We start from the raw sequence: 24,898 nt of genomic DNA on the forward strand, positions 1-24,898 counted from the left end.
CACAGAAAAACTGTCTTTAAATCAAGATGCCATTTAAAATCCCCCACACCTCTGTTTCTGTCAAATCCTCCCACCCCCATCTCCTTCAATTTTACTTGAAACAAATACCCCCCACCAAACACACAAGCACAGTGTCACAAAAGAAAGGAATATATCTAGACAGGAAGTCAGACAACTTACTGCACTTTACTTAGAAAGATTTTTTTTTTTTTTTTTTACAACAAAACATGAAAATAGGGAGAGAACATTAGAACATTTCTTTAATAAACTTTTGTACACCTGCTTCATCTACTCTTCAAATCAACTCTTGATTCAACATTGCAGATACATTTGAAACATGTTTGAAGGCACCGTCAGGTGCAACTCATTCTAAGTTAGCTCTGTCTGAATCTCTATAAAGACTGTTTGCTCTACAGAAGTGTACTGATTAGAATGATATTACATTGTCTGGGATGACACATCAATCGTGTAACCAAGGGATAAGCTTTTAAGTCTTCAGACACAAAACGTAACTCACTATAAATATGCAAGTTTGACTGAACAGTTTTCTTGTCATAGTCCAGTTACCATACATGTCTTTCAGGGTTCTCTCATACTGCCGCTGATTTACAGCACCTGCTATTGTAATGAGCTGGGTGAAACCTTATTATGGGTTGAATTAGAATCTCGTTCAAACTGATGCACGAACAAGACCTTCATTTAAGATAAGTAAAGACAGGGAAAGGATTGTATCTAAAACAAGGCCTAATAGAATCTGCCCAGAAACTAGAACCATGTGGTCAAAGGGTTCCACCGGCTACCTGAGAAGGGTGGGGAGGGGAAAGGAGAGAACACAGAAACTGAACAGACAAGAACAGGGGGGCGGGGGCGCAGAGGCAAGAAAGCCGAGCAGTACCTGTGAGCACAGTGTGTACCCTGGAGAAAGCTGGAGAGTGAGCTTACAGGTCTGTTGGCCAACAAGGCTTCGGCTGTAAACTAAGAAATCACTCCTTTTTGTTCTGAGTTTGGAGAAACAGGACTTTGGTATTTTCTTTGGTGCAATCTTGTTTACAAGGAAATCGTAGAATTCATCAATGTCTACTTCCACTGGAACATCACCCAGGGCACTGAAATTTAAGGCAATGGCAACATGACCAACTCTTGCAATTGTATCACAAGTCTCACAATAGTTAGTGTTCTCGATAATGGCCCAGCCCCTGAAGGGAACCTAAGCTTTTGTTAAAACAAAGTACATTTCTCGCCCTCCTGGTTGCAGAGAGGAGCCCCCAAAATGTAACCTGAGTGTACCCTAAAGGCTCAGAAACCAAAATGTAAACAATACGAATAAAAATATATTGATATTACTTAAGAGCTCATTTTTGGGCCTGGATTCATCACTTTTGCACAGTTGGGGATGGCAATACTGCAAAGGTCCAGAGTGACCTAAATCTAGGAAGATCTTTTCCTACAATTATCTCCTCAGAACCTCAGTCTCAGCAACCAATTAATATATTATTTTATTTTCCTCCCCTTCTATAAATTTATTTAAAGAACCACCTCCCAGTTAGGCAACACTTAATACAGTTATAATCTAATATGATCTATAATCTAAAAATCCAGTATACTTTGAGTTACAAGGTGCGCGTTTAGGGTTTGAACAGACCTGAACACAAAGGAAAAATTTAACCTACACAACAAAAGGGTTTTTTTTTGCTTCAAAACCATAATATTTTCAACACAAAATGATAAATCAGCCCAGGATTGTTTAAAACATTCACAAGGCTTAGTGAATCTTTCAGCAAAGTGGGCTGAATTGGGAGCTTGCAATACACCATGAAAATCAGTTTCTCATGCATTTTGGTGTGAATGTTTTACTCAGCTCCACTAAACATGAGCCAGAACTAGTTCAAATATAAAAAGAAGTAATCGGAGCCTCTTCCCAAAGCACATGATGAATTCTGTGTGGGTTATATGTACTCTTTATTACAAAAGCTCCTCCTAAGTTATTGCTTTTTGTCAGGTGAGAATCAGAAATGCCAGAACATGACAAAACAGACCATTTTCCACAGTGGCCCAGTTCCTTCAGTCATTATTCAGACAAAATTCCCAACTATTCTGGAGGTGGTATTTCCAACCTGCCTGAAACCAAGATGACTAGAAGTATCAGAAAACTGCAGTAGTGACATGTCCAGTCTCATTTTGGGTCCATTGCTACAGAGTGCCATCATCTGTGATTGAAGTCACTTGGGCAGATTCTGAGAAATGCTGAATACTGCAATTTCAATAGGAGTCAAAGGTGCCGATTACCTCTTGGGAATCGCCTGCTATGCACACCCGTTAATGACGGGCCAATTTCTGTGGAACGGTAGCCACTGAAAGGGGCCAGAGATAAAGTTTCTTGCTTGCAATACTCTTGTGTCAGAGCTTCACTATAGTTAATAGCTCACATTTGAGATCTTTAGAACTTTGTACCTCCAGAAATTCAGAATCTGTGAAAGGTTTGTGTTCTGTTTAGTGGTTCATTTAACTCACAAATTGTCCTTTCCTGTACTTTAATCTGTTAAATATATGAGTAGTATTAATAACTCCTAGTCACGGAACAAAATCGGCAAGATGCAAGGGGGGGGGGGGGTAGAATCAGAGTTCCAGTGGAACAATCAGACTGCAGCAAGGGAAAAAATAAGCAGAGAAAAAGTAAGTAATCAATATTTTAAAAAGAAAATGGAGTTTAAAAACAAGATGCTGGAGTGAAATAGAGGCTAGGTAAGACAAAAGGCTAGCGAGAAATCAATGAACAGGAATAAAAATATCAAAGCCAGTTTATTGATTTGATTGAGTAGTTTCTACTTCTGAGTCCATCTAAGAACCTAGTTTTTTTACAAGTAATGTCAGCCTGACAGTTCACTTAAATAATTGTAGGTATAATAGGTGTGTGAGAGCAAATTAGTCAATGATTTACAAACACTGAGTCATTGTCAACAATTAGGAGGCATAATACAGCCATGCATCTGCATGGTGTTACACATAGCAGAGAAAAAGCAACAATAGACAAACTTAGATGATAATTGTAAGCAATTTTACAGAAAATGAATTTAAGTCTGTTTATCAACAACATACTGGTGATGTGAGCCTATAAATATTGAGCCTGGATGAGCTTCTACCAAGGTATATTTATCAAATGAAAAATACAACAGTTTTATTTTTTTTAAAGCTAAGTAGATTTAATTTTCACTAATGTTTTCCTGTCAGATTCTGAGGATCATCAACACCTGTATGTATTGTAACAAACAAACATTTTATAGCAAAGAAAAGTGATCTGACTCTCCTTCCAGAGCAACAGCTTGCAGGGCGTCCCTCTGGAGTCCCTCAGCAAATCTCAAAAATGAAACAGGCCTCAGCTTGTAATCCATCTTGGGTTCTCCGGCTGGCTGCCATCATATCCTTCCCGCAGAGTAAGCACCCCCAAACCACCTCTCTCCTAAGTCCCTTTCATTCAACTGCATTGGGCTCCTTTCTTTTAACTCCTTCCTGAGGCTGCCACACCCTCCAGGTGTAACAAGTTGGGGTTAGAGTTCTCAGGCAAAATCTTGGTCCCAGTGAAATCTATGAAGTCAATGGGAGTTTTTTCCAAAGAGGCCAGGATTTCATACATAGTTCCTGTCACCACCCTAGTGGTTATGAAAAGGGCTTGTCAGAAATATTAAATCTATATCAAGAGATGTGTAGAGAAAATCTTGTCTGTTGCTAAATGAGTTCTGTTGAGACTACAAAGTTGTGCGCCCATCTACAAATATCTTGACCATGACCGCGGATACAAAGAGATGGTAAACAAGGTTGAGAGATGGCTGGAATTGTGCACAGTGCATAAAGATGTAGTACAAAAATACAGCCATTTCCCATCTGTGTCTTATTTTCTTTGTCTGCCATCGCAGTCTCTCACAAATGGGAACTGTTTCCTATTCTTTGGGACTGTCTTTTCTGTTTGCTCTTCCTTCTTAAGAAAGAAGTGAGGACTGAGCCTTAAATACATTCTCATTTTGCCATGGCTTTGAACACCTAAGCAGAAGCCTTCAGTTAACTTAAACTGAAAATAAACAACAAAAACCAATACTTCAGCTGATAACACGTGGAACTTTTTAAAAAGTACAAAACTTTACAATTATTTATAATTCCATGACTTTGCAGCTGAACAATAAACACCAGTGGAACTGAACAGCTAACTGTACTTCTAATTTGTATGACAATAGCACTTAGAATCCTAACTGAGATCATGGTGCCACTGTCCTCCACAAAGCAGCCATCAGGAAGCAGTCACGGAGTGATGTGCTTCTCCTGGGAACCCAAACTTAGCAGCATTACAGCACATCTAGGCTCTGTCAATCATGGCAGCCAATATCCCCAAATCATTTCCCAATACAGCCTGCTGTATGAGTCTAGAAAATAAATAATAAATAGAAACATCAAAAAGAAAATCACTTATGGTATAGCTATATTTGAACAAGCTACCTGTGTCCCTGATTTTTGAATATCAAGATAAAAAGAAATAGAAATAGTAGTAACATTATGTATGGTACATCAAGTAGCTCAAGGCCTTCAGTGACATTGTTTGAAGCCACTACCTTTCAGTTGTTTACCCTTCTCTGATTTTTTGCAGTGTTCTCTCATTTATTTCAACATCAGTGAGATACACAGGGGAGAATCCAGGGGTGCATTAGAGAGCACAACTGAATAATAGTAGCCATGAAATTCAGTGTACTAATTGGATGTTGTAAGCATCAGATCTTGTATACCTAGATGCAACTACATATTCAAATCCTGGAAGGGTTCATTCATTCTTTCATTCTGCATACTGTAGATAGAATAGCATGCAATTTATTTTGGGCTGAAATCTTAAAGACTCAGATTTATCTTTTCTGCATTAAAATAGGATATCCACATCTTCAGTCTGCACTAGATATAAACACGGGTCTTCATACTTCTCTCCCACAATGGAAATCAGCTCTGGCCAAATAGTGTCCCCTGAATTAAATACAGTGCAGAGGGACATATCCTAAATGAGATTACAGAAGAGTGCTTTAGATTCTGGGATCCAGGTATTCTGACTTTTAGACTGAATACCTAATTCAGAATACCCTTCTCCAAACACAGAGCCAAAATAATTGGTTCGGCATGTTTCAGAATATGTACACAAGAATGCTCTGGAAGCTGCTGAGATGTAATGCACTGGGACGTACTTGATGACCTACAGGGTCATCATTTTCTGTAAAATGGGTGAGGCTAGGAGTCAAACTAGACTATGTAGGATGTCCTCAGTGGCAAGGGTTCACCAGCAGCAGACTTGCACCTTGCCCATGCTTAGACAGAAAGTACCAGTACACTGTGGTGCTCTGCCATGGGATGGAAGGATGTTCTTTATGCTATACATGGGACTAGTTAACCCCCACTACACCAGCTGCACAGCTGTTTGCTAGTGAAGGCAGGATTTGATCCTATATGTTTTATTACTTTTTGTAGACAGTCTGAAAAATCTCATGACAAGATAACGAGGACAAACCACTGCTCTTATGAAGAGTGCCATTTTTCCTGCCCCACTAATGTGCTACCACCACCCTGTGTCCCAGAGGTGGCTGTATTTAAAATGTTTTTGTATGTATATTGTTTTTGAAACTATGGGATCTTTCATCACGTAAAGTGATACTTAAATGTAAATTGTTGGTTACTATTTGTTATTTTGTTGATTATCGCAAATCCTCAAGAGCTTATATAAACCCTTAAACAAGCTGAACTCTGGTTGCGTTCAAATGTGGACTGAGGGGAAACAAAATCAAGAACTTTAGGATATGGCTTTTAGCACCATTTTGGTACCAGAAAACTTTGGATGAAATGGGATAAAACAGTCAAGGAAGAGCCTAGAAGGGAAAAAAGCTAACAATAATAAAACCAAACCATTTCAATTAAGTACTGTTTACGTATCATCTGATAGCAATGAATGCACCAAGAATGAATCAAGGCCTATGTGAATATGTTAGAAAGGGCAAGAATTAATTAAAGGTAAGAATGAGAAACACAGAGTATATAAGAGAATGAATTATTAAAGATAACACCACAATCAAAGGTTAGAGACTAAATTGCACATGAGGTAGATATTGTTCTGGCCCATAAAGAGAAAAAGAGGTCAGGTAAATAAAATACAAACAGGATCTGTACAAGCTGGCAAGATAATTTCTTTTCTGAAGAGGTAGGTTTTGTTAGAAAATAAAATGAATGAATTATTTGCCTCAGAGTAATGAAAGGAGAAATGTCAATGACAAAAATAGATTTTTCAAAGGTTGCAAAGAGATGTGAAGGAAATCTCACCCAGGCCAAAGCAGATGATCCAGTCATTGAAAACCTCTGAAGATCAAAAGGAAAATTCTAAGGTCAGCCAGGAGTTAGCCAAATGTTTGAATGAATGGAGCAAAGAGAGCAGGCTGGAATCTTTAGCTGAATTTGCAAATGCTTCTGGTTCAGATGCTGAAATTCAATTTTCACAAATATTGTGCATGGAAACCAGATGACTAATTTCTACAGAAATGAACCCAAAAGGGATGCAAGCACAGCCATTGCAAATCTCAAAATGAGAATATCTACAGAAAAGCCTCTTGCACTGTTCTCTGAGCTCTACCTGAAAGTGAGTTCAAATTAAGATGACTTATAAAAGAAATGGTTATTTATTATTAATGAAGTCGTATGATAGAAAGATAGGAGTGAAAGACACTTCTTGATCTCTATAAAGCTACTAAAAACAGTCCCAAGTTTCAGCCTAGTTCACTGTGGAGTTGTTAGATCCAGATACCATGCTGGGAGTTGTAGTCTTTGAATTTAGAAAAGCTAAGAGGAAACAGGAAGTATGTATGTGTGTCAGGGACTGCAGCTGCAACTGCTTCTGAAGCTGTATAATTGTTGTCTAATGGGTGCATGATCAGGTCCTAGAATGGAAACAACCATATACCTGCTTTTCTTCTCTCTCATATCCTTCCAACTGGGACTTATCCCAGGAAGGTGCAGTTACAGGCAGGGGTCAGAACCACCATGTTGTGTGATGGACACTTGACAAAATTACTGGACTTAGTGATGGACATTGGCAGGGGGAGGGAGAGGGCTCCGGGCTGAGGCAGGGGGTTGGGTTGTGGGAGTGGGTATGGGCTCTGGGCTGGGGGTGTGTGTTCCGGAGTGGGGCCAGAAATGAGGGGTTCAGGGTGAAGGAGGGGACTTCGGGCTGGAGCAGGGGGTTGGGATTCAGGGGTCAGGGTGTGAGGGCTCCGGTGCAGGCTCTGGTGTGGGGCCAGAGATGAGGGATTTGGGGTGCAGGAGGGGGCTCCAGACTGGAACCGAGGATTTGGAGGACAGGAGGGGGATCAGGGCTGGGGCAGAAGGTTGGGGCATGGGTGAGGGCGTGGGCAGCACTTACCTCAAGCAGCTCCCGGCAGCAGGGGCATGTCCTCCCTCCGGCTCCTACGAGGAGGCATGGCCAGGCAGCTCTGCGTGCTGCCCCACCCACAGGCGCTGCCCCTGCAGCTCCCAATAGCCATGGTTCCCGGCCAATGGGCTGGGAGCTGCGGAGTCAGCGCTCGGGGAGGAGGGGACGGAGGCAACGTGCAGATTACAGAGCCGCCTTGCTGCGCCTCCGCCAGCAACAGCAGGGACGGGGAGTTGCTTGCAGGGAGGCTCATCTCAGGCGGCTCCCCGCCCCTACTGTTGCTGGCGGAGGTGCAGCCAGACAGCTCTTCAGGCATGCTACATCCATCTGTAGGCACCACCCTCGGCAGCTCCCATTGGCCGCAGTTCCCGGCCAATGGGCTGGGAGCAGCTGAGTCAGCACTCGGGGAGGAAAGGGGGACGGAGGTAGCATGCATAGCTGCCTGGCTGCACCTCTGCCAGCAACAACAGGGACGGGGAGCCACTTGCGGGGAGCCGCCCGTGAGTACCCCCCACGGACCTCAAAATTTTTACCGTGGACACTTGTGTCCGTGTACAGACCCGTTGCTGACCCCTGGCCAGGTCCAATTTCTTCAACTAAAAGAAGCACAGAGGGGATGTTTCATCTTATATTTTACCACTTGAATTATTCGGTTCCTCACACATCCTCTCAGGCCCCTTTAAATGGGTAAAAACTAGAGCAACATAAAAGAGCCCTGAAAGATGGAGGAGGATTCCTCCAGAGCAGCCACTGTTAAAGCCTGCCAGAAGGATGTCTCCTGAGGACCTTCTGGCAACCCCTTGTGTGTGCGCATAGGGGCGGATACCAGGGAACAATGAGGGGATAAGAGAGGCATGCAAGGGTGGGACCCCAGCACACAGCATTTCAGAGCTTCTGAGCAGCACTGGAGCCCAGAGGGTAGCCTGAGGAGGCTGCTATTACCTAGATATGTCTCCAGTGCTGTCTAAGTTACACCAAGGTCCTCTCTGATGGTTGGCGCAGCCCATGATTGGGAGGGTGCAGAGTTGGTTTAAAGCCATAGACTGCAACTTTGTGCTGCTCTCCGAGGTGCAGCACAGGATCTCACTTGTATACAGAATGGGGCAAGTGTTCTGGAAAAATATTTTATTCACAAAGAATTCACTGTTGTTTGACCTTAAACTCTCCATGAATTGTCTGCTGGCAGCAGCCACCATTAGAACCCTTTAGCCAAGTGATGTAGGAGACCAGGATTCAATGCCCTCCTCTGCCTGAGATGGAGCAGGGATTAGAACTTGGTTCTTCCCCCATTGTAGGAGAGTGCCCTATTCACTGATCTATGGGTATTTGGGGGGCAGAACTGGCTCAGCCTCTCCTGTTGAAGCAGTTCCATATTTTATAAACAGTCAATGGAATAGGGGGACTGGAATCTGGGTCTCCCACATCCTAAGTGAGTGTGCTAACCCCACCAGGGTAGAGTCATTCTCAAACTCCTTCCTAGCCCAAAGACTATGAATGACTATGAATTGCCATTATGAAAACAGATAAGCAGACTTCAAAGTAGATCTCTCCAATTATCTTGGTTTGTTGTCTAATCAGTTGAAAGTGACAGAGGAGGAGGAAGACCTGAGTGTATTGGTTGATCACAGGATGACTTTGGCCATCAATATGATGGGGCCATGAAAAAGGTTAATGCAGTCCCAGGATGCATTAGGCGAGGTATTTCCAGTAAAGACAGGGAAATGTTAGTACCATTATACAAGGCACTAGTGAGACCTCATCTGGAATACTGCGTGCAATCCTGGTCTCCCATGTTTAAGAAAGATTAATTCAAACTGGAACAGGTGCAGAGAAGGGCTCCTAGGATGATCCGCAGAATGGAAAACCTACCTTATGAGAGGAGGCTCAAAGGGGTTGGCTTGTTTAGCCTAACCAAACAAAGGCTAAGGGGAGACATGATTGCTGTTTATAAATACAGAGGGATAAATACCGGGGAGGGAGAGGAGTTATTTAAGTTAAGTGCCAATGTGAACACATGAATAAATGGATATAAATTGGCCATCAACAAGTTTAGGCTTGAAATTAGATGACTGTTTCTACCCATCAGAAGAGTGACATTCTGGAACAGACCTCCAAGGGGGGGAGAGGGAACCTAACTGGCTTCAAGACTGAGCTTGATGAGTTTATGGAGGGCATGGTCTGATGGGACTGCCTATGCATGTGACCCATTGGCGACTGCCAGTAGCAAAAATTCCCAATGGCTGGAGACAGGATATTAGATCGGGAGGGCTCTGAGTTACTACAGAGAATTCTTTCCCAGGTATCTGTCTGGTGGGTCTTGCTCATATGCTCAGGGTCTGACTGAACGCCATATTTGGGGTCAATAAGGAATCTTCCCCTGGCAGAAATCCTGGGGGGGTTTCACCTTCCTCCACAGCTTGGGGCATGGGTCACTTTACTCATGGGGGAATTCTGCGCCACTGCTCATGCACAGAATTCATATCCCATGCAGATTTTTTTGCTTCCCCACAGAAAAATCATTTTGATGAAGAAGCAAAGGGAAGCCACAAGAGTAGTCATGTGACCCTCCCCAGCAGTATGTTTTGGGTGCCCAGGGCAGCTGGCAGAGTGGTAAATCACTATGGGGCAGGGGATGAGACTGGGGAAGACCCAGCTGGTGGTTCCTACCCTGCACCGGGCTTAGCTGCTAGTCCCGGCTGGGCAAGACAGGACTTCCTCTCCCCCTGCACAGCATCCGGGGCTGGGTCAGACCCACCCCAGATTTTTCCCCAGGCTACAAGAAGCTCTGCACGCCCCCCCCCCACTTCCTGCGCCCATTACTCCTCAGCTGCAGGAGGAAGTATCACTGTACAGGGAGCTGCTCCCCCATCCACCTAACTGCCATGCAGCCAGACCCCTCATATGCAAAGCCTCCTGCCAAGCCTCACCCCCTATACCCAGAAGCCCCCCTGCCAAGCCCCACTCCCCCTGCAGCTGGAACACCGACAAGCCACCGGCACCCAGATCCCCATACCGCACCAAGCCCCACTCCCCCAGCATCTGGACCCCCCCACACACACTGAACCTCCCATACCCAGGCCCCCCTGCTGAGCTCTATCCCCCCTGCACCCAGAACCCCCCTTCCACTGAGCCCCAACCACTTTCATCTGGACCCCCCCCCCGCCGCAGAGTCCCATTACCGTTGCATGCAGAACCCCCACAACAAGCCCCTGTGCATCCAGATCCCCCACTGAGCCATCCACACCCACGTTACCCCACATAGAACCCTCTCAACCCACACCTGGCTCCCTGCCACACTTGGATCCTCCTGGGCTGAGCCTGCCTGCCCACACCTGGTGCACCTGGCATGGAGAGGCAGGGCCCTGGTATATTTCTGGGGCAGGCCCAGTCCTTGCGCTGTATCAGGGTTGGGTGTAACCTCACCATTGAGTCCATGTCCCGGGGGGAGCTGCAAAGTGATCTCCCATCTCTGTGCAGCTAGTAGCCTGTGCTCCCTAATGCCATGCTGGAGTCTCCACATTTATTTGACAAATAAAATTTACAGAATTTTGAGATATGTGCAGAACTTTTAATTTTGGGCACAGAATTCCCTCAGGAGTAGTCACTTGCAGGTTTAAACTAGTGTAAACTGAAGTCTTTAAACCATGACTTGAGGATTTCAGTAACTCAGCCAGAGGTTATGGGTCTATTTCAGGAGTGGGTAGACAAGGTTCTGTGGCCTGCAATGTGCAGGAGGTCAGACTAGATAATCATGATGGTCCCTTCTGGCCTTAAAGTCTATGAGAATTCATAGGCAAAGTGACATTTTTGTACTGAGTCCTTCCCTAGACATGAGACAATGAACAAGACACTGGCCAGGAACTCAGGAGAAGTGGGATCTATCCTCAGTTCCACCACTGATCTGCTCTGTGACCTCAGGCAAATCACTTCAACTTTGTGCCTTGGTTCTCCTCCCTGGCCCTCCCCCCCCCCCATCTATAAAATGGGGATACTGATACTTACCTCTCTTGTAAAGCACTTTGAGATCACCTGATAAGAGCTAAGTATCAAATTCAGATCCTGCAATTAGCTCCAAACAACCAGAGCTCTCTGTAGGTGCAGAGGTCATTGCAGGACCCCAGGGCCTTAGTTAAGTTCACTGCACCTCATAGTCTCAAAGATTATTTTATTTTCCTCTTCTCTCCCCACCTGTAGTGTCATTTACTTCATTGTGATTCGAACCATATGGATGAAGAGTAAACCTCATGCTGCGATTATTTCCAACTGTACTGGTGAGTCTAGACTTTAGAGATGGGCCAAAGCCATAAAATTCTGATGTGGATCTTCTAACTTTTGATCCCCTTAAGTTTGAGAGTATCTGAACTCAGACTTGGTATGGTCCCAATGTCTAATTATTATTATTGAAGGAATTATTTTCTTTTAATGGCTGTTTGCACAAATAGGTTAGAAATGAGTTGTGAACAATTTCCTCTTTCCTTGGACAGAGAGCCCATTTTCACAGAGGATAGATGATGAGAAAAAAGTGAGATCCCTTATTCCCTCTAAAGCTTCCATGCCTAGAACCAACCCTTTTTTACAATACTTCTGCTACATTTTGATATGCCTTTGCATTTCTGGATTCCAGTCAGCATCAGAAATACCCAAATGCAAAAGTCACAGAGACATGTTCTCCTGGGGTTTCTATCCCTATTCTGTAGGCCAAAGAGGCTCAGACTGTTCTGATGTGATTTGGAAAAGTGAGAGTTTTTGGGAAGCTATTTGCTCTGAACCCAAACTACCAGCCATTGGATGTTTCCTACTCACTAGCTGTCACCATCTTACTCATTCCCCTACTCACAACAGTACATGCTATGAAATAATCAATTAACCCTGAAGCTTAAGTAGAACCACAGTACTGAGATAGGAAGGAGAGCTATGATTTAATAAAACAAAAAATGTGTAGTCAGTGACACCACCTGAATTGCAGTTCCAATTACACATAGGCCATTGCTGTTTCTGGATATTTACCTTCAACTCATATTTCAAATTGTTTGTAATTATATTTTATTACTAATTGTAACATAATCTGAATGCCTGGATGGGAGGGGGATTTTATTATTATACCACTCTGATGTGCACACTCTAGGTTACCAATAATAAAATTATGCATCCAAAATTTGCACACACCTTTTTAATGCTAGCAGATCCCACACTGACATGCATAAATCAGGTACATTCAGCTATGCAAACTTGAATATATAAATATACAGAAGTTTGCCCATTTATACAGGAGCAATGAACACTTATGGGTTAGAATCATGACATGATGATGCTTCCACAATCAACATTGCATCATAATTATCAAACCTACCAATCACAAAATTTGCAAAGGTGTCCCTCCCCTCAGCAAGTCTGAGCAGGGCTGGTTTAGATTTCCAGCTACCCCAAATTCATAATGTAACAAGGCTCAGGTAGCCTGGAAAGATAAATCCATCTTCTCATCTAAGAGGTATAGTCTCCTTTTTGGGCTAGTCCTTAACTCCCATTAACATTAATATGAGCTAGTTCAACTTCCAGATGGGATCTTTCACTGGCTACAAAGCCATCTTGATCCTTTTTACCAGTTACACCAATTATGTAGCCTTAACAAGCTCTTGCTGTAAAATGTGCAGAAGACATTAATATACACAGTCTCCCATTACCAAAGAGATCATTAAAGTTTCACTTCTAAACTGAGGCTACACAAGACAAGAGGTCAGTTAATAAATATGATCCCAAAATGTGTTTATTATATTGAATGTAACTAATTTTACCTTAGAGTTGGCATGGACCAGGCTGTAGCTGGTCTGGGCTAGTAGTCAGAGCCGGAGTCAAGTGTAGTGGGCACAGCAGGCATCCAGGTTGGAGAATGAAGCCAAGGGTCTGCACTAGAGTCAACTGCCAATCACCACAGCCAGGGGTCAAGTCAGAGTCAGAACCAGGAATCAAAGCTGAAGGTCAGAGCGGAGTCTGGGTTAGACTAAATGCCAAAACCAACATTTAAGCCAGAGTCTGAGTCAGCAGTTGGAGGCCAGGATCAAAGCCAGGAATGGTAACTGGTGATTGGAGATGAGACATAAGGGCAGGAAATGGAGAAGAGATAACAACCAAGCATGGAGCAGGAACACAGTGGGAACAGGACCAAAGGCAGGAGTGAGGCAGGAACAGAGCAAAAATCATGAACAAGGTTCGGTGCAGGAGAACAAGCAGGGTTGAATGCAGCTACAACAAGAAATCACCTTGTAGCTGAGAGAAACTTCCTGTCCCATCTTCTGGCCTAAATAGCGTGGTTGGACCAACCAGTGCAGCCGGGCAATCCACCAATCAAGGCTCCTGTGGGCGGAGCCTTAGCTGAGGCTATAGTCGTACTAGCTTCTTATTCCAACCAGTTTCAGCAGACTCTGGGTGTAGGCCAGGATGTAGAAGCTGCCTTGGGGGGGGCCTCAGGCTGGGTTCAAATCCTGTGACATCACAACAGTGACAAAAGAAAAATGGATAATCACAGAGAAATCATGTATATTATAGTAATCACTCTGGTGTCATTCAATTATAGCTCTTGATTTTCCTCTCAGTTACCGTAGTGTGTTTTCCACAGAGTTGCACCTGATTTGCACCACTGTAACTGAGACGAGAGTCAGGTTCATGGCTTCTAAATTCAAGGCACGTTTCATTTCTGAGAAGCTGTTCAACAAAAGTCCTTTTTAATTATTATTAAACAAACATGAATAAGGGAAAATGTATGATTGATTACCTAATGGATAAAAAAGAGAAAAGGATTATTTAAGGGAACTGAGAACAGAGCTTTTTAAAATTCTTCTTAATAAAATGCATTTAAGAAATTAATAGTAATTGTATTTTTCAAGGTCTTTTTTTAATGACAATTTCTAACACCTTTCACAAAATATCGCATGTAAAGTAGTATTGTTGTTGCTGGGTAAGTGGCTACCAGGGCCAAGATTTTCAAAAGTGACTAGTGATTTTGGGTGGCTCAGATGTACCTGGGATGTACCTGCCTGAGATGTACCTGCCCCAAAAATCAGTACAAAAAGTCAAAATCTCAATGAACATTTTTTTGAATGTATAAAAAAAACCTAATAATCCAAAGAAAAAAATATACAGATTGGGTCAACCTAAATATTTCATTTTGATAATTCTGAAATGTTTTGTTTAATTTTTGACCTTTTTTATTTTTAAACTTTTTTTTTGTATAAATTAATTAAATTTTCAAGATGAAAACTCATTTTGAACCAGAAAACAACACTTAACATTTCAAAAATGTCAAAATGGCGACTGATAATTTTGAAACTTTTGTCCAAAAAAGTTTCAAATAGGAAAATCCATCACATCTCTGATCCTTTCCTGGGAAGTTTTGGTTTTGATGAATCAGCATTTTTGAAAATTAAAAATGTTTTTCAGAAGATTCCCATCCAGTTCTAGTGCTGAGCATCTGATGGATGTTGATTTCAATTAGTGGAAGGTTGGCCCGATTCTATAACTCCATTGATCCCTGCATTTCCTGCTAGTTAATCGGAAGTTCTGCATTTAACCTTTCTCCCTCTTATTTCCCCAGATGGCAAATTCTGTGCCAGCTACACCCATCGAGGGATCATATCAAAGGCTAAAGTTAAAGCTATCAAGTACAGCATTGTAATTATTCTTGGTAAGTGAAAACCATACAGTCGGTAGCTATATAGGTAAAGAGAATGAAAAGAGCTGGTATAGATAAGAGAGGGATTTGACTGACTGTATTCCAGAATTTTTGTTACAATGTATTTATGGAAGAACTGCTCTTTTTGCTATAGACAATATAAATGGTTCATCAGCAAATAGTAAAGATATTTAGAAAATGTTTAATTGTGAATGACTTTAACTTGGAATTGTATTTGTCCAGTGCATGTGTATTATTACTTCCACAATGGCATGTGTCTTCATTGTGCTTTATGGACAAATAAAATACAGGTCCCTAACCCAAACTAGTTTCCACCCTTACAGGTCTAAACATTCACCCCTTGAAGACAAGGGCCCATAGTGCAGGATGTAGGGGTGCTGTTGCACCCCCTGGCTTGAAGCGGTTTCCATCATATATAGGGTTTACACTTTGGTTCAATGGCTTTCAGCACCCCCATTATACACATTGCTCCAGCACCCCTGTAAGGGCCAAATCCTCAGCTGAAATAAGCTGATGTAGCACCATTGACTTCAGTGGAACAAAACAGGTTACATCAGCTGTAGATGAGTCCCAAAGTGTCCCTGACTTCAACAGGAACAGCAGCAACTCCAGTAGTCACTGGTTAATTGAGCTCATTATGTCCATAACATTCAGCGGAATAATTCCAGATCCTCTTCAGGGCTGACTATGGTGCCACAGTAGCAATAGGTAAAGACGGCATTTAATTACTAAACCTCCTTTTCAGTTGCTTACAGCTCTCCCAGAAAACGACCTTTTAGGCTGCAATTATTCAGGAGTTCCAGTTAGCATCCGCTGTGGATGTGGGTGTAGGTTTGTAGTGGATTTTTTTTTCTTTTTTCTGACGTGCACACTTCTTCAATGTCGTTTGAAATAAGAGCACCATCTCATTTCCCATTAGACCATCCATCAGCCATCAGATGGTAACAGTTATTGGACTTGACTGAGCTGAGCTCAATTTGAATTGGCAAAATGATCCATATAAGAACTAAGTATTATTACATTACACCTCAATATTTACCACACCTGAGAGAGCCAAATAATTGTTTACCCAGAGAGAGACAAATAATCATTTTTATGGCAAATGCCTTCTCTATACCACTTATATCACATCCCTGTCTAGTTTCTCATCCTATACTCACAATTATGTAACGATTGTAATTATATTTTTAAATATATGTATTTTTGTATAAATCCAACTCCTGTAGATATGTTATATACACGTGAGCACACTCACTATATATATTCCATTCACATTTAATGAGACAGCTTGGGGTGTGAGGTACTACCCAGTACAAGAAAAGCAAGCAGAATCTGATCCTTAATTAATTCACAGATAAATTAGGAGAGAGGTATAAAAGGGGACTGGCAACGAGATCATCCCTGCTGGCATAGCACTGAAAAGGAGAAAGAGGAACTCTACTCTCTTTCAGGAGTTAAATGAGAGCTAAGACTTGTGCAAACATAGCCACACAGACAGGCCCAGTGACGAGAGGGGGGCAAAGGGGGCAATTGCCCAGGGATCCGGGGAATTTAAAAGGGCCTGGGCACCCCTAGGCCCCACCACCGGCAGTGCAGCGGGGCTAAGGCAGGCTTCCTGCCTGCCCTCGCTCCGCACCATTCCCAGAGTAGCTGGCATGTCCCTGCAGCCCCTGGAAGGGGGTCTCCGTGCGTTGCCCTGACTTGAGCGCCAACTCTGCAGCTCCCATTGTCCAGGAACTGCGACCAATGGGAGCTGCGGGGGGGGGAGGGGCGGTGCCTATGGGCAGTGGCATGCAGAGACCCCCGGGCCCCCTGCCTAGGAGCCGTTGCCAAAGGGGTGTGCCGGTTGCTTTCGTGAGCTGCCCGAGGTAAGCACTGACCCCCTCCTGCACCCCAACTCCCTGTTCCAGCCAACAGCCCGCACTCCACACCCACGCTCAAACTCCCTCCCAAGCCTGACCCTGCACTCCCTCCCACACCTAAACTCCCTCCCAGGGCCTGCACCCCGCACCCCCTCCCACACCCCAACCCCCTAGCCCAGCCTGGTGAAAGTGAGTGAGGGTGGGGGAGAGTGAGCAAAGCAGGGAGGGGGGATGGAATGAGCAGGGGGTGGGGCCTCAGAGAAGGGGCAGGACAGGGGCATGGTCTTTGCGCGATTAGACAGGTCTTTGGGTTTGTGCGATTAGACAGTTGGCAACGCTACCGGGGGGCACATGTGGAAGCCCTGGCCGTGCCGGAAGAGTATGCCCAGCAGTGCAACTGGCAGCTCGCTGGGCACCAGCCAGTGCAGGCACAGCAGCACCCCCCCCCCCCCCCCAAATGTCAGGCGGACACTGACTGCTCTGCCCAGGGGCCCGGAATTGCTGTCGGCAGGCCCACAGAGCTAGATGTTAGAATGAAAGTTCCACATGGACTCATTTGCAAAGGAAGGATTTTAACTAGCACTTTAAGGGTAGAGCCCAGAGGATGACTTTTCCCAAAGGTGATGTAGTGGAAACATACTGAGTTTTGATCTCTCTGATAAGTTCAACTCCTTTTTAGAATGAGATTTTCCACTTTATCAAAGTATCATCTGACCTCATCCTCAAAGGAAACCTGCACAACGCTTTCAAAAGACAAGCCTGGGAGCTTAAATTCGTAACTTTGCTAGACACTAAAAATCAGGGACTGAATAGATAGATACTGGGTTTATGGCTTATTATAATAATTTGTAACCCACTAACAACTTTCCACCCATCCAACCCTTTCCTCCCTATGACTGTAGGGATGTGAACAGGCCACTTCACCTTGAATGGTTCCTTGAAATATGTGTTAACTACTTAGGCTAAACAATCCGTTCCATATTGTATTGAGCTATGACACTCTGATTAAGTTTCCCAAACTGGAAAAACAGCTTTGTGTAAGTTCAAAAGCTTGTCTCTCTCTCTCACACCAACAGAAGTTGGTCTAATAAAAAAATATTACCTCACCCACCTTGTCTCTCCTTACCCTCAGTCATTTAAAAAGAACTCTGTGAATGTTTAATAATGGAGGTAGTTGATGGAAGTGTATGGTTGTGGCTCCATTGGATACAACTCTTCTCATTTATCTGATCTGCCCCCATCTCTCTCTGCATAGACCTACATGGTTCTCTCAGAGTTCTGCTCTGTAGTGTGCAATCATCTACTTCCCCACTTCCTGAACAATGGAACTCTGCTGGTGGCACCTGCGTTGAGAGCCTTCCACAATCCTTGCTTGTGCTGAAGTCTTTTGTTCTTCATGAGTGAATGTCGGATTTATGTATTACCATTTAAATTAACAAGCGCATTGGAAGATTAAATGGTTGACATCGTCTGGTTTGAGACCTCGTTTGGAGATATTTACACCCCACCGTGTTCCTGATTAATATGTGAGGCATACACAATTCATGCATAAAAAGACACTGTGAAAACCACTGTACTTCGACTTCATTTTCTACTGTTCTATCTGCTGTGACTAAGAAGTGAAGACATCTGGGAAGCAGGGGGTGAAGAGAGAAAAGTTTAGCACTCTGATTCAATGTTAGAAGCATGCTGATTGCCCAAATGGGAACAGTGAGCTTTCCCTACCTCACTGCATAGCGGAGGTCTTGGTGCAGGTGTCATTCTGCATTCATTTCCTAGGGAAACAAAATTATACTAGTGGAATGATGATGCTGACACTGTATGGAGATAAATAAAGGCTGCAGCACCCAGGGCTTGAGATTAGCTGGTAGTGCTACACAGGAAGACAATTGTAGCCATTTACTTATACAGCTGACACCCACGCCTGCATCTACAGATGGGTATTTTCATGGTAGCATACTCAGAGATGCACATACCCTTTCTCTTCAAGCACAGCATTTATACTGACATATTTTGTGGAAAAAAACTATACTGTAGTTGCTTGTTTCATTGTTTAGTGCTAGCGTTTGCAAATACCAAAAACATTTGTCTGAATCATGCTATTCACAAGAACAGAATCACAGCTATTTTTTTAAACTCATCTGTGTGGCAATCAGGGCCAGCTCCAGGCACCAGCTTAACAAGCAGGTGCTTGGGGCAGCCAAGGGAGAGGGGCGGCACCTGCGGCAATTCGGGGGCAGCAGGTCCCTCACTCCCTCTAGGAGCAAAGGACCTGGCGCTGAACTGCCGCCGCCAATCACGGCTTTTTTTTTTTTTCCAATTGCCGCCGCTGATCATGATCGCGGCTTTTTTTTGCTTGGGGCGGCAGAAATGCTGGAGCCGGCCCTGGTGGCAATAAAAGAAAGCCTTTGTTACAGTCTACTGCCTTTATATATATATATATATATATATATATAAAAAGGAAAGCAGTTTGCACATTCCTTGCATATCTTGAATGTGCTCAGACAAGTGTCAGCTGAGAAATACAACAACATTCAAAGGTGGCAAAATGTAAGCTCAGGATATGCATTTGAGGGCAGGTCTATGCTTCAAACAGTGCAGCGGCACAGCTGCACCAGTGCACCTATGCCTCTATAGCATTTCAGAGAAGACACTGCTACGCCAATGAGAGGCTCTTCAGTGTAGTTAATCCACCTCCGTGAGAGGCAGTAGCTATGTCGATGGGAGAAGGTCTCCTGTTGACTTAGTGCTGTTGTAGCGTAGATTTTTCACACCCCATAGTGACGGAGTTATACCAATGTACGTTTATAGTGTAGCGCTTGCCTGAAATAACATTGTTTTGTTTTGAAGTATTCCTGGACATCGGGCAGCATGATCTTTTCTGAGCCCACAGCTAGACATGCATTCACAGCCAATGAGTGATATTCTGTAGGGGTGAATTCCCCCATTCCAATGGCTCCCCATAAATCTTGACTCAACACACTTTGTGTGGGGGGCACTACATGAGGGCTGGGTAGGACAGAATCCATCCTGCGGGCAAGGCAAGAGGTAATTCTGTAGCCTGTTAATATCTGCTGTGACGGCTCTGGACTGGAATAGGGTACATGAACCATGCATGTTACATTATTGCAACCCTCCCTCTTCTTCTCCAAATCCTGCTTTCAGGGGTGGCCTATGCTGAACTGGCACAGAGTACTCCCATGCATTCATTCTGTAGCACCCTCCAGCCACTGTGAAGAACCACAGTGAGTCTGCTGTGGTTTGGAGTGAGAGTGCAAAAGAGAGTCTTGTCTCTTACCCTACGTGCATCTTGTAAACATAGTGCAGTTAACATGGCGTTAGTTTTGCGGTGACTGAATTTACACTGACTGTTCGCACAGGGGACCATTAGCGCAGCCATTCACTGTATTTGATGATGTTTTAATTGGCTATTTATCCTTATGATTATATTTCAGTTGTCTAGTTCTCTCATAATGCCTAGATGTGTCTGGGGGACCACTTTATGAATACACTTACTGGAAGAATCACAATATTTTATGGTTATTACAATTAAAATAAAGGAGCAGATATATGAAGATCTAATAACTAATCCCTTAACTAGGACTTTTTAATAGGGAGAGAGACTCTTGCGTAAGCAAACATATATGTGGCCAATCTGTTTTATGGTAATCTTCTTAAATACTCACCCCATCTAACTTCAGCATTTTAAATCTCCCTCTCTCTTTTGCAGCATTTGTTCTCTGCTGGAGTCCTTACTTTCTCTTTGATATCCTGGACAACTTCAATGTACTCCCTCAGACCAAAACACGCTTCTATGCATCTGTGATTATTCAAAATCTACCATCTTTAAACAGTGCCGTTAATCCCCTTATCTACTGCATCTTCAGCAACATCCTCTGCCGTCCTTTTTTTGGGTACTGCTTCGTTATTGCAGTAGCTGCTGTATATCACCTATTCTTCTTCCCTTAAAAAAAATTGAAATAAAATAAAATAAAAGGGAGGGGGGACATAAATACAATTTGTAAACTTTACCAATTGTGTGTAGATAATTCTATTTTTTTTATATTTTAATTTTTACCTTTTATTTCCTTTAGGAAAAGAAGAGCAAGAAACTTAGGGGGAACTTTCAAAGACCGAACTGATGGGCAGGAAATGCAGGCTGTGTCCAAGCCCGAATACATCTAGAGCGCATATATCAAGACCCCTGCTATTACTGCCTTGGGAATGCTGACATCTCATTCTTTCTCTGTAGCATTTGGATTTCAGAATGGCATTGCAAATTCTTTCACTGTCCACCCTATGGGCCAAATTCAGCCCTAGGATAAAGGAAAGTTGCATGCTCTTATGCCAAGACCGAATTTGGCTCTCTATTTCCAGAGAAGCTGTATCCAAGTACAGCTTGTATCCAAGCGGTGTACCTGAATGTAAATATATTTTATCGATCAGGATTTTCTATCTGTTTTTAAAGATTATCTTGTTGAAGCTATATACAGTTACCGGCTGATGTAACTTGTAAAGAGCATTTAGAGCTAATTACAGACAGGGGCCTTATTTAATACATTTGCAATGAAGTGTTGGCATCATCTCAACTCAGACCACATTTAATTTATTGGTGAGATTTTGGTTTCTTTATATACCACGATATATGAAGTATACAAAAAGGCGGCGGGGGGGATGGTAATTAATGGGTCAAAATCATCAGGGGATATAAACTGGTGTAGCACCATTGAAGCTTTAGAATGCCACTGATTTACAACAGATGTCGATCTTGCCCCACTTGTTTAAGTAAGAGCTACTGCAATATTTGTAAAACTACACCAGCGCAGATGGCTTAAATTGTTTAAAAAAATATGGAAGCCTCTAAATTGCAATGTAAAGCCAGATCCCACAAACACCTTTGTGAGTAGTCCCAGTGAAATCAACAGGACTATTCGTATCCATATTCCTGTTTGCCAAAGGTTATATTTAGTACAAGTGGTCACCTTTAACAACTGATGAATTGCCTTCAGCAACTAAAGAACTTTACCTCAGTTTTTGCTGTATTCTAGGTAGTCTCTATAGCAAATATGGGGCCGTTTATGTAATACTGCATATCAAGAGCTAATATTACCCATCTACTGTATCTAAGGCAAAATTAACACTAGCATCTACATGTTGCAAACTATGGGCAATATGGAATAGGATACCATTGCTGTCATTCTTGCATACCTTTGGGTAATTTTGGTAAATGCACTAGGTAAGCACAGTAATACCAGGTTGAGCTTGGCTCGCTCTCATTTGTGGACAGTAGTACCAGTTTTCACAGAGCCTTTCATTCATTTACTGTACACACTACTGTTTATGCTGCTGGCCTTGTCTGCATTCTGTTGTTGCTGCTCCCACACACGTTCTTTACAATGACTGTTCCAGTAGACTTTTGACTCACTCCACTGATCTCTCAGTGATGTGATATTACAGTCTCATTACCCACATATAAATCCTGCTCAGGATAAGTTCTCTATAGCCCATCTATATTTTAAAGATTCCTCTTTTAACTAAGGCTAGGGATGGAGGGGGGAAAAATTATAACCTGCTCAAATCTTCACCCTACCCAAACAGCTGACTCTAAATATTTATTCAGGTTTCGACTGGTTCCAATTTCAATTAATTCCCCCTTCTTCTGCCCTCTGACTCCAAGCATGAATGCGGTTACCACCCTTTTACCTTTAAACACTGCCTAGTTTCTTTCCACCTCATGAACCTCTGATAAACCCCAAACTCCCGCCTCTTCCAACCTGAGATCCCATACAGTAGGCCTGTTCTTGCACTGCTGTGTCTTTGGAGTTCCCAGTGTAGGATCCAGCATCTCTCTCTCTCTGCTTGTCCTAGGCCTCAATAAATTGAAACTATTGTATGCATTCTAAAATGTGCTGTACACCCTGGAGTGCAAAAAAAAAAAAAAAAAAAGCTGACTCTTCAAATGTAGGATGACGAGAAGAGGGGTCAAAGATAGGGAGACCCTATTGGGATGAATTGGTGGGATCTAAAGTGTAAGATCATTGGGACAAAGATTGTTCTCTTTGTGTTAGTATAGTGCTAACACAATGGGGATCTGACCTATTTAGAACCTTTAGACACTGCTGTAATGTAAGAACATAAGAAAGGCCATACTGGATCAGATCAATGGTCCATCTAGCCCATTGTCTCTGACAGAGCACTTATCAAGTGACCCTATTGTCCACTCCCAGCTTCTGGCAGTCAGTACACCCAGAGAATGGGGTTGTACCCCTGACCAACTTGACTAATAGCTACTGATGGACCTATCCTCCATGAACTTATCTAATTCATTTTTGAACCCAATTATACTTTTAGCCCTTACAATATTCTCTGGGAAAGAGTTCCTCTGATTGACTGTGCGTTGTGGGAAAAAGTACTTCCTTATGTTTGTTTTAAACCTGCTGCCTATTAATTTCATTGGCGACTCCGGGGTCGTGTGTTATGTGAAGGAGTAAATAACACTTCCCTATTCACTTTCTCCACACCATTCATGACCTCTATCATATTCCCCCCCTTAGTTGTCTTTTTTTGTAAGATGAACAGTTCCAGTCTTTTTAATCTCTCCTCATATGGAAGCTGTTTCATACCCTTAATCATTTTTGTTTCCCTTCTCTATACCTTTTCCAATTCAAATATATCTTGTATGAGATAGGGTGACCAGAACTGCACGCAGTATTCAAATTGTGGGCATACTATGGATGATATAGTGGCATTATAATATGTTTTGTCTTATCATCTGTCCCTTTCCTAATGGATCCTAACATTGTTAGCTTTTTTGACTGCTGCTTCAGGATCTATTGGAAGGTTACAGATAAGGAAATTCTCATTAAAGGAACCCAGGGAACAGGGAGGTGCAAGGGGACTATTGGCGAATTACAAGGAAGGAGGCAGAAGTCAAGCAATGCACTGTCAACTTGTGGAACTCCTCGCCAGAGGATGTTGTGAAGGCCAATACTGTAACGGGGTTCAAAAGGGAGCTAGATAGATTCATGGAAGATAATCCATCAATGGCTATTAGCCAGGATGGGCAGGAATGGTGTCCTTAGCCTCTGTTTGCCAGAAGCTGGGAGTGGGTGACAGGGCATGGATCACTTGATGATAACCTGTTTGTTCATTCCCTTGGGGCACCTGCCATTGGCCACTGTCAGAAGACAGGATACAGGGCTTAACGGAGCTTTGGTCTGACCCAGTATGGCCATTCTTATGTTCTATTAATTAGAGGGCCATGGAGAAGTATAGTGTGGAGCCTCAAAGTTAGGATAAACATGAGAAATTAACTTTTTATGGTTCAGTCTTGTCAAATCCAGGACTAGGCCATAGATGGTGATCCACCATGTTTCCATCATTTAGAATTCCCTTCCATAAGCTCTCAGGGAATCTTCCTTGCTTAGTGGTCTCAAATGCAAAACTCAATGGTGTCAAAGGGCTTGACTACACTTGCAAGTTAGAGTGCATTAAATCAGCCCCAGGCACCATAACTCCTGAGGTGTCCACACTGGCAAGGCACTTAGAGCGCCTGAACTCTGCTGCTGGAGCGCTCCTGGTAATCTACCTTCACGAGAAGCATAGAGCTTGCTGCATCCCGGCTGGAGCACCAGGGTGTCAGTGGGGACAACATGTTGCATTACTGAGCTGTGATTGGCCTCCAGAAATGTCCCATAATCCCCTGAAGTCAAGTAGCCACTCTGGTCATTGTTTTGAACGCGGCTGCAGGCATGCGGATATCCCCTTTCAAAGCTCCGTTTCTGACAGTCTGACAGCTGGCTGCTTATCTGCTCCGGAACACTAAGCAAACCATTACTGTGGAATGCTGTTGCTGCCGAGGCAGGCGTGTTTTAGTGTGTGGGTGTGTGGGGGGGGGGGGACGACTGATGC

The 24,898-nt window shown here is 43.3% G+C and overlaps 1 protein-coding gene and 1 long non-coding RNA gene across 3 annotated transcripts in view; one reads left to right on the forward strand and one right to left on the reverse strand.

The window, feature by feature from the left end:
• Window positions 1–22,957, forward strand: part of NPSR1 (neuropeptide S receptor 1) — a 97,464-nt gene extending 74,507 nt beyond the window's left edge. Inside the window, exons 6-9 of one of the 2 annotated variants that reach the window (XM_005307224.5) lie at window positions 11,633–11,709; window positions 15,027–15,116; window positions 20,718–20,901; window positions 21,082–22,957. In XM_005307224.5, the coding sequence (XP_005307281.2) occupies window positions 11,633–11,709; window positions 15,027–15,116; window positions 20,718–20,901; window positions 21,082–21,172 (442 nt within the window). In that variant the 3' untranslated portion in view covers window positions 21,173–22,957. The remainder of the gene's footprint in view (window positions 1–11,632; window positions 11,710–15,026; window positions 15,117–20,717; window positions 20,902–21,081) is intronic. The other variant, XM_024109666.3, reaches the window with a different exon arrangement.
• LOC135981958 (uncharacterized) lies at window positions 170–13,917 on the reverse strand. Its single transcript, XR_010599180.1, has 3 exons — window positions 13,696–13,917; window positions 13,231–13,407; window positions 170–1,106 (listed from the first exon to the last, which is right to left on the reverse strand). It is a non-coding gene; the product is annotated as an uncharacterized LOC135981958 (long non-coding RNA).
• Window positions 22,958–24,898: the final 1,941 nt, after the last annotated feature.

This window comes from Chrysemys picta, chromosome 2 (genome assembly GCF_011386835.1).
Source record: "Chrysemys picta bellii isolate R12L10 chromosome 2, ASM1138683v2, whole genome shotgun sequence".
Classification (NCBI taxonomy): domain Eukaryota; kingdom Metazoa; phylum Chordata; order Testudines; family Emydidae; genus Chrysemys; species Chrysemys picta.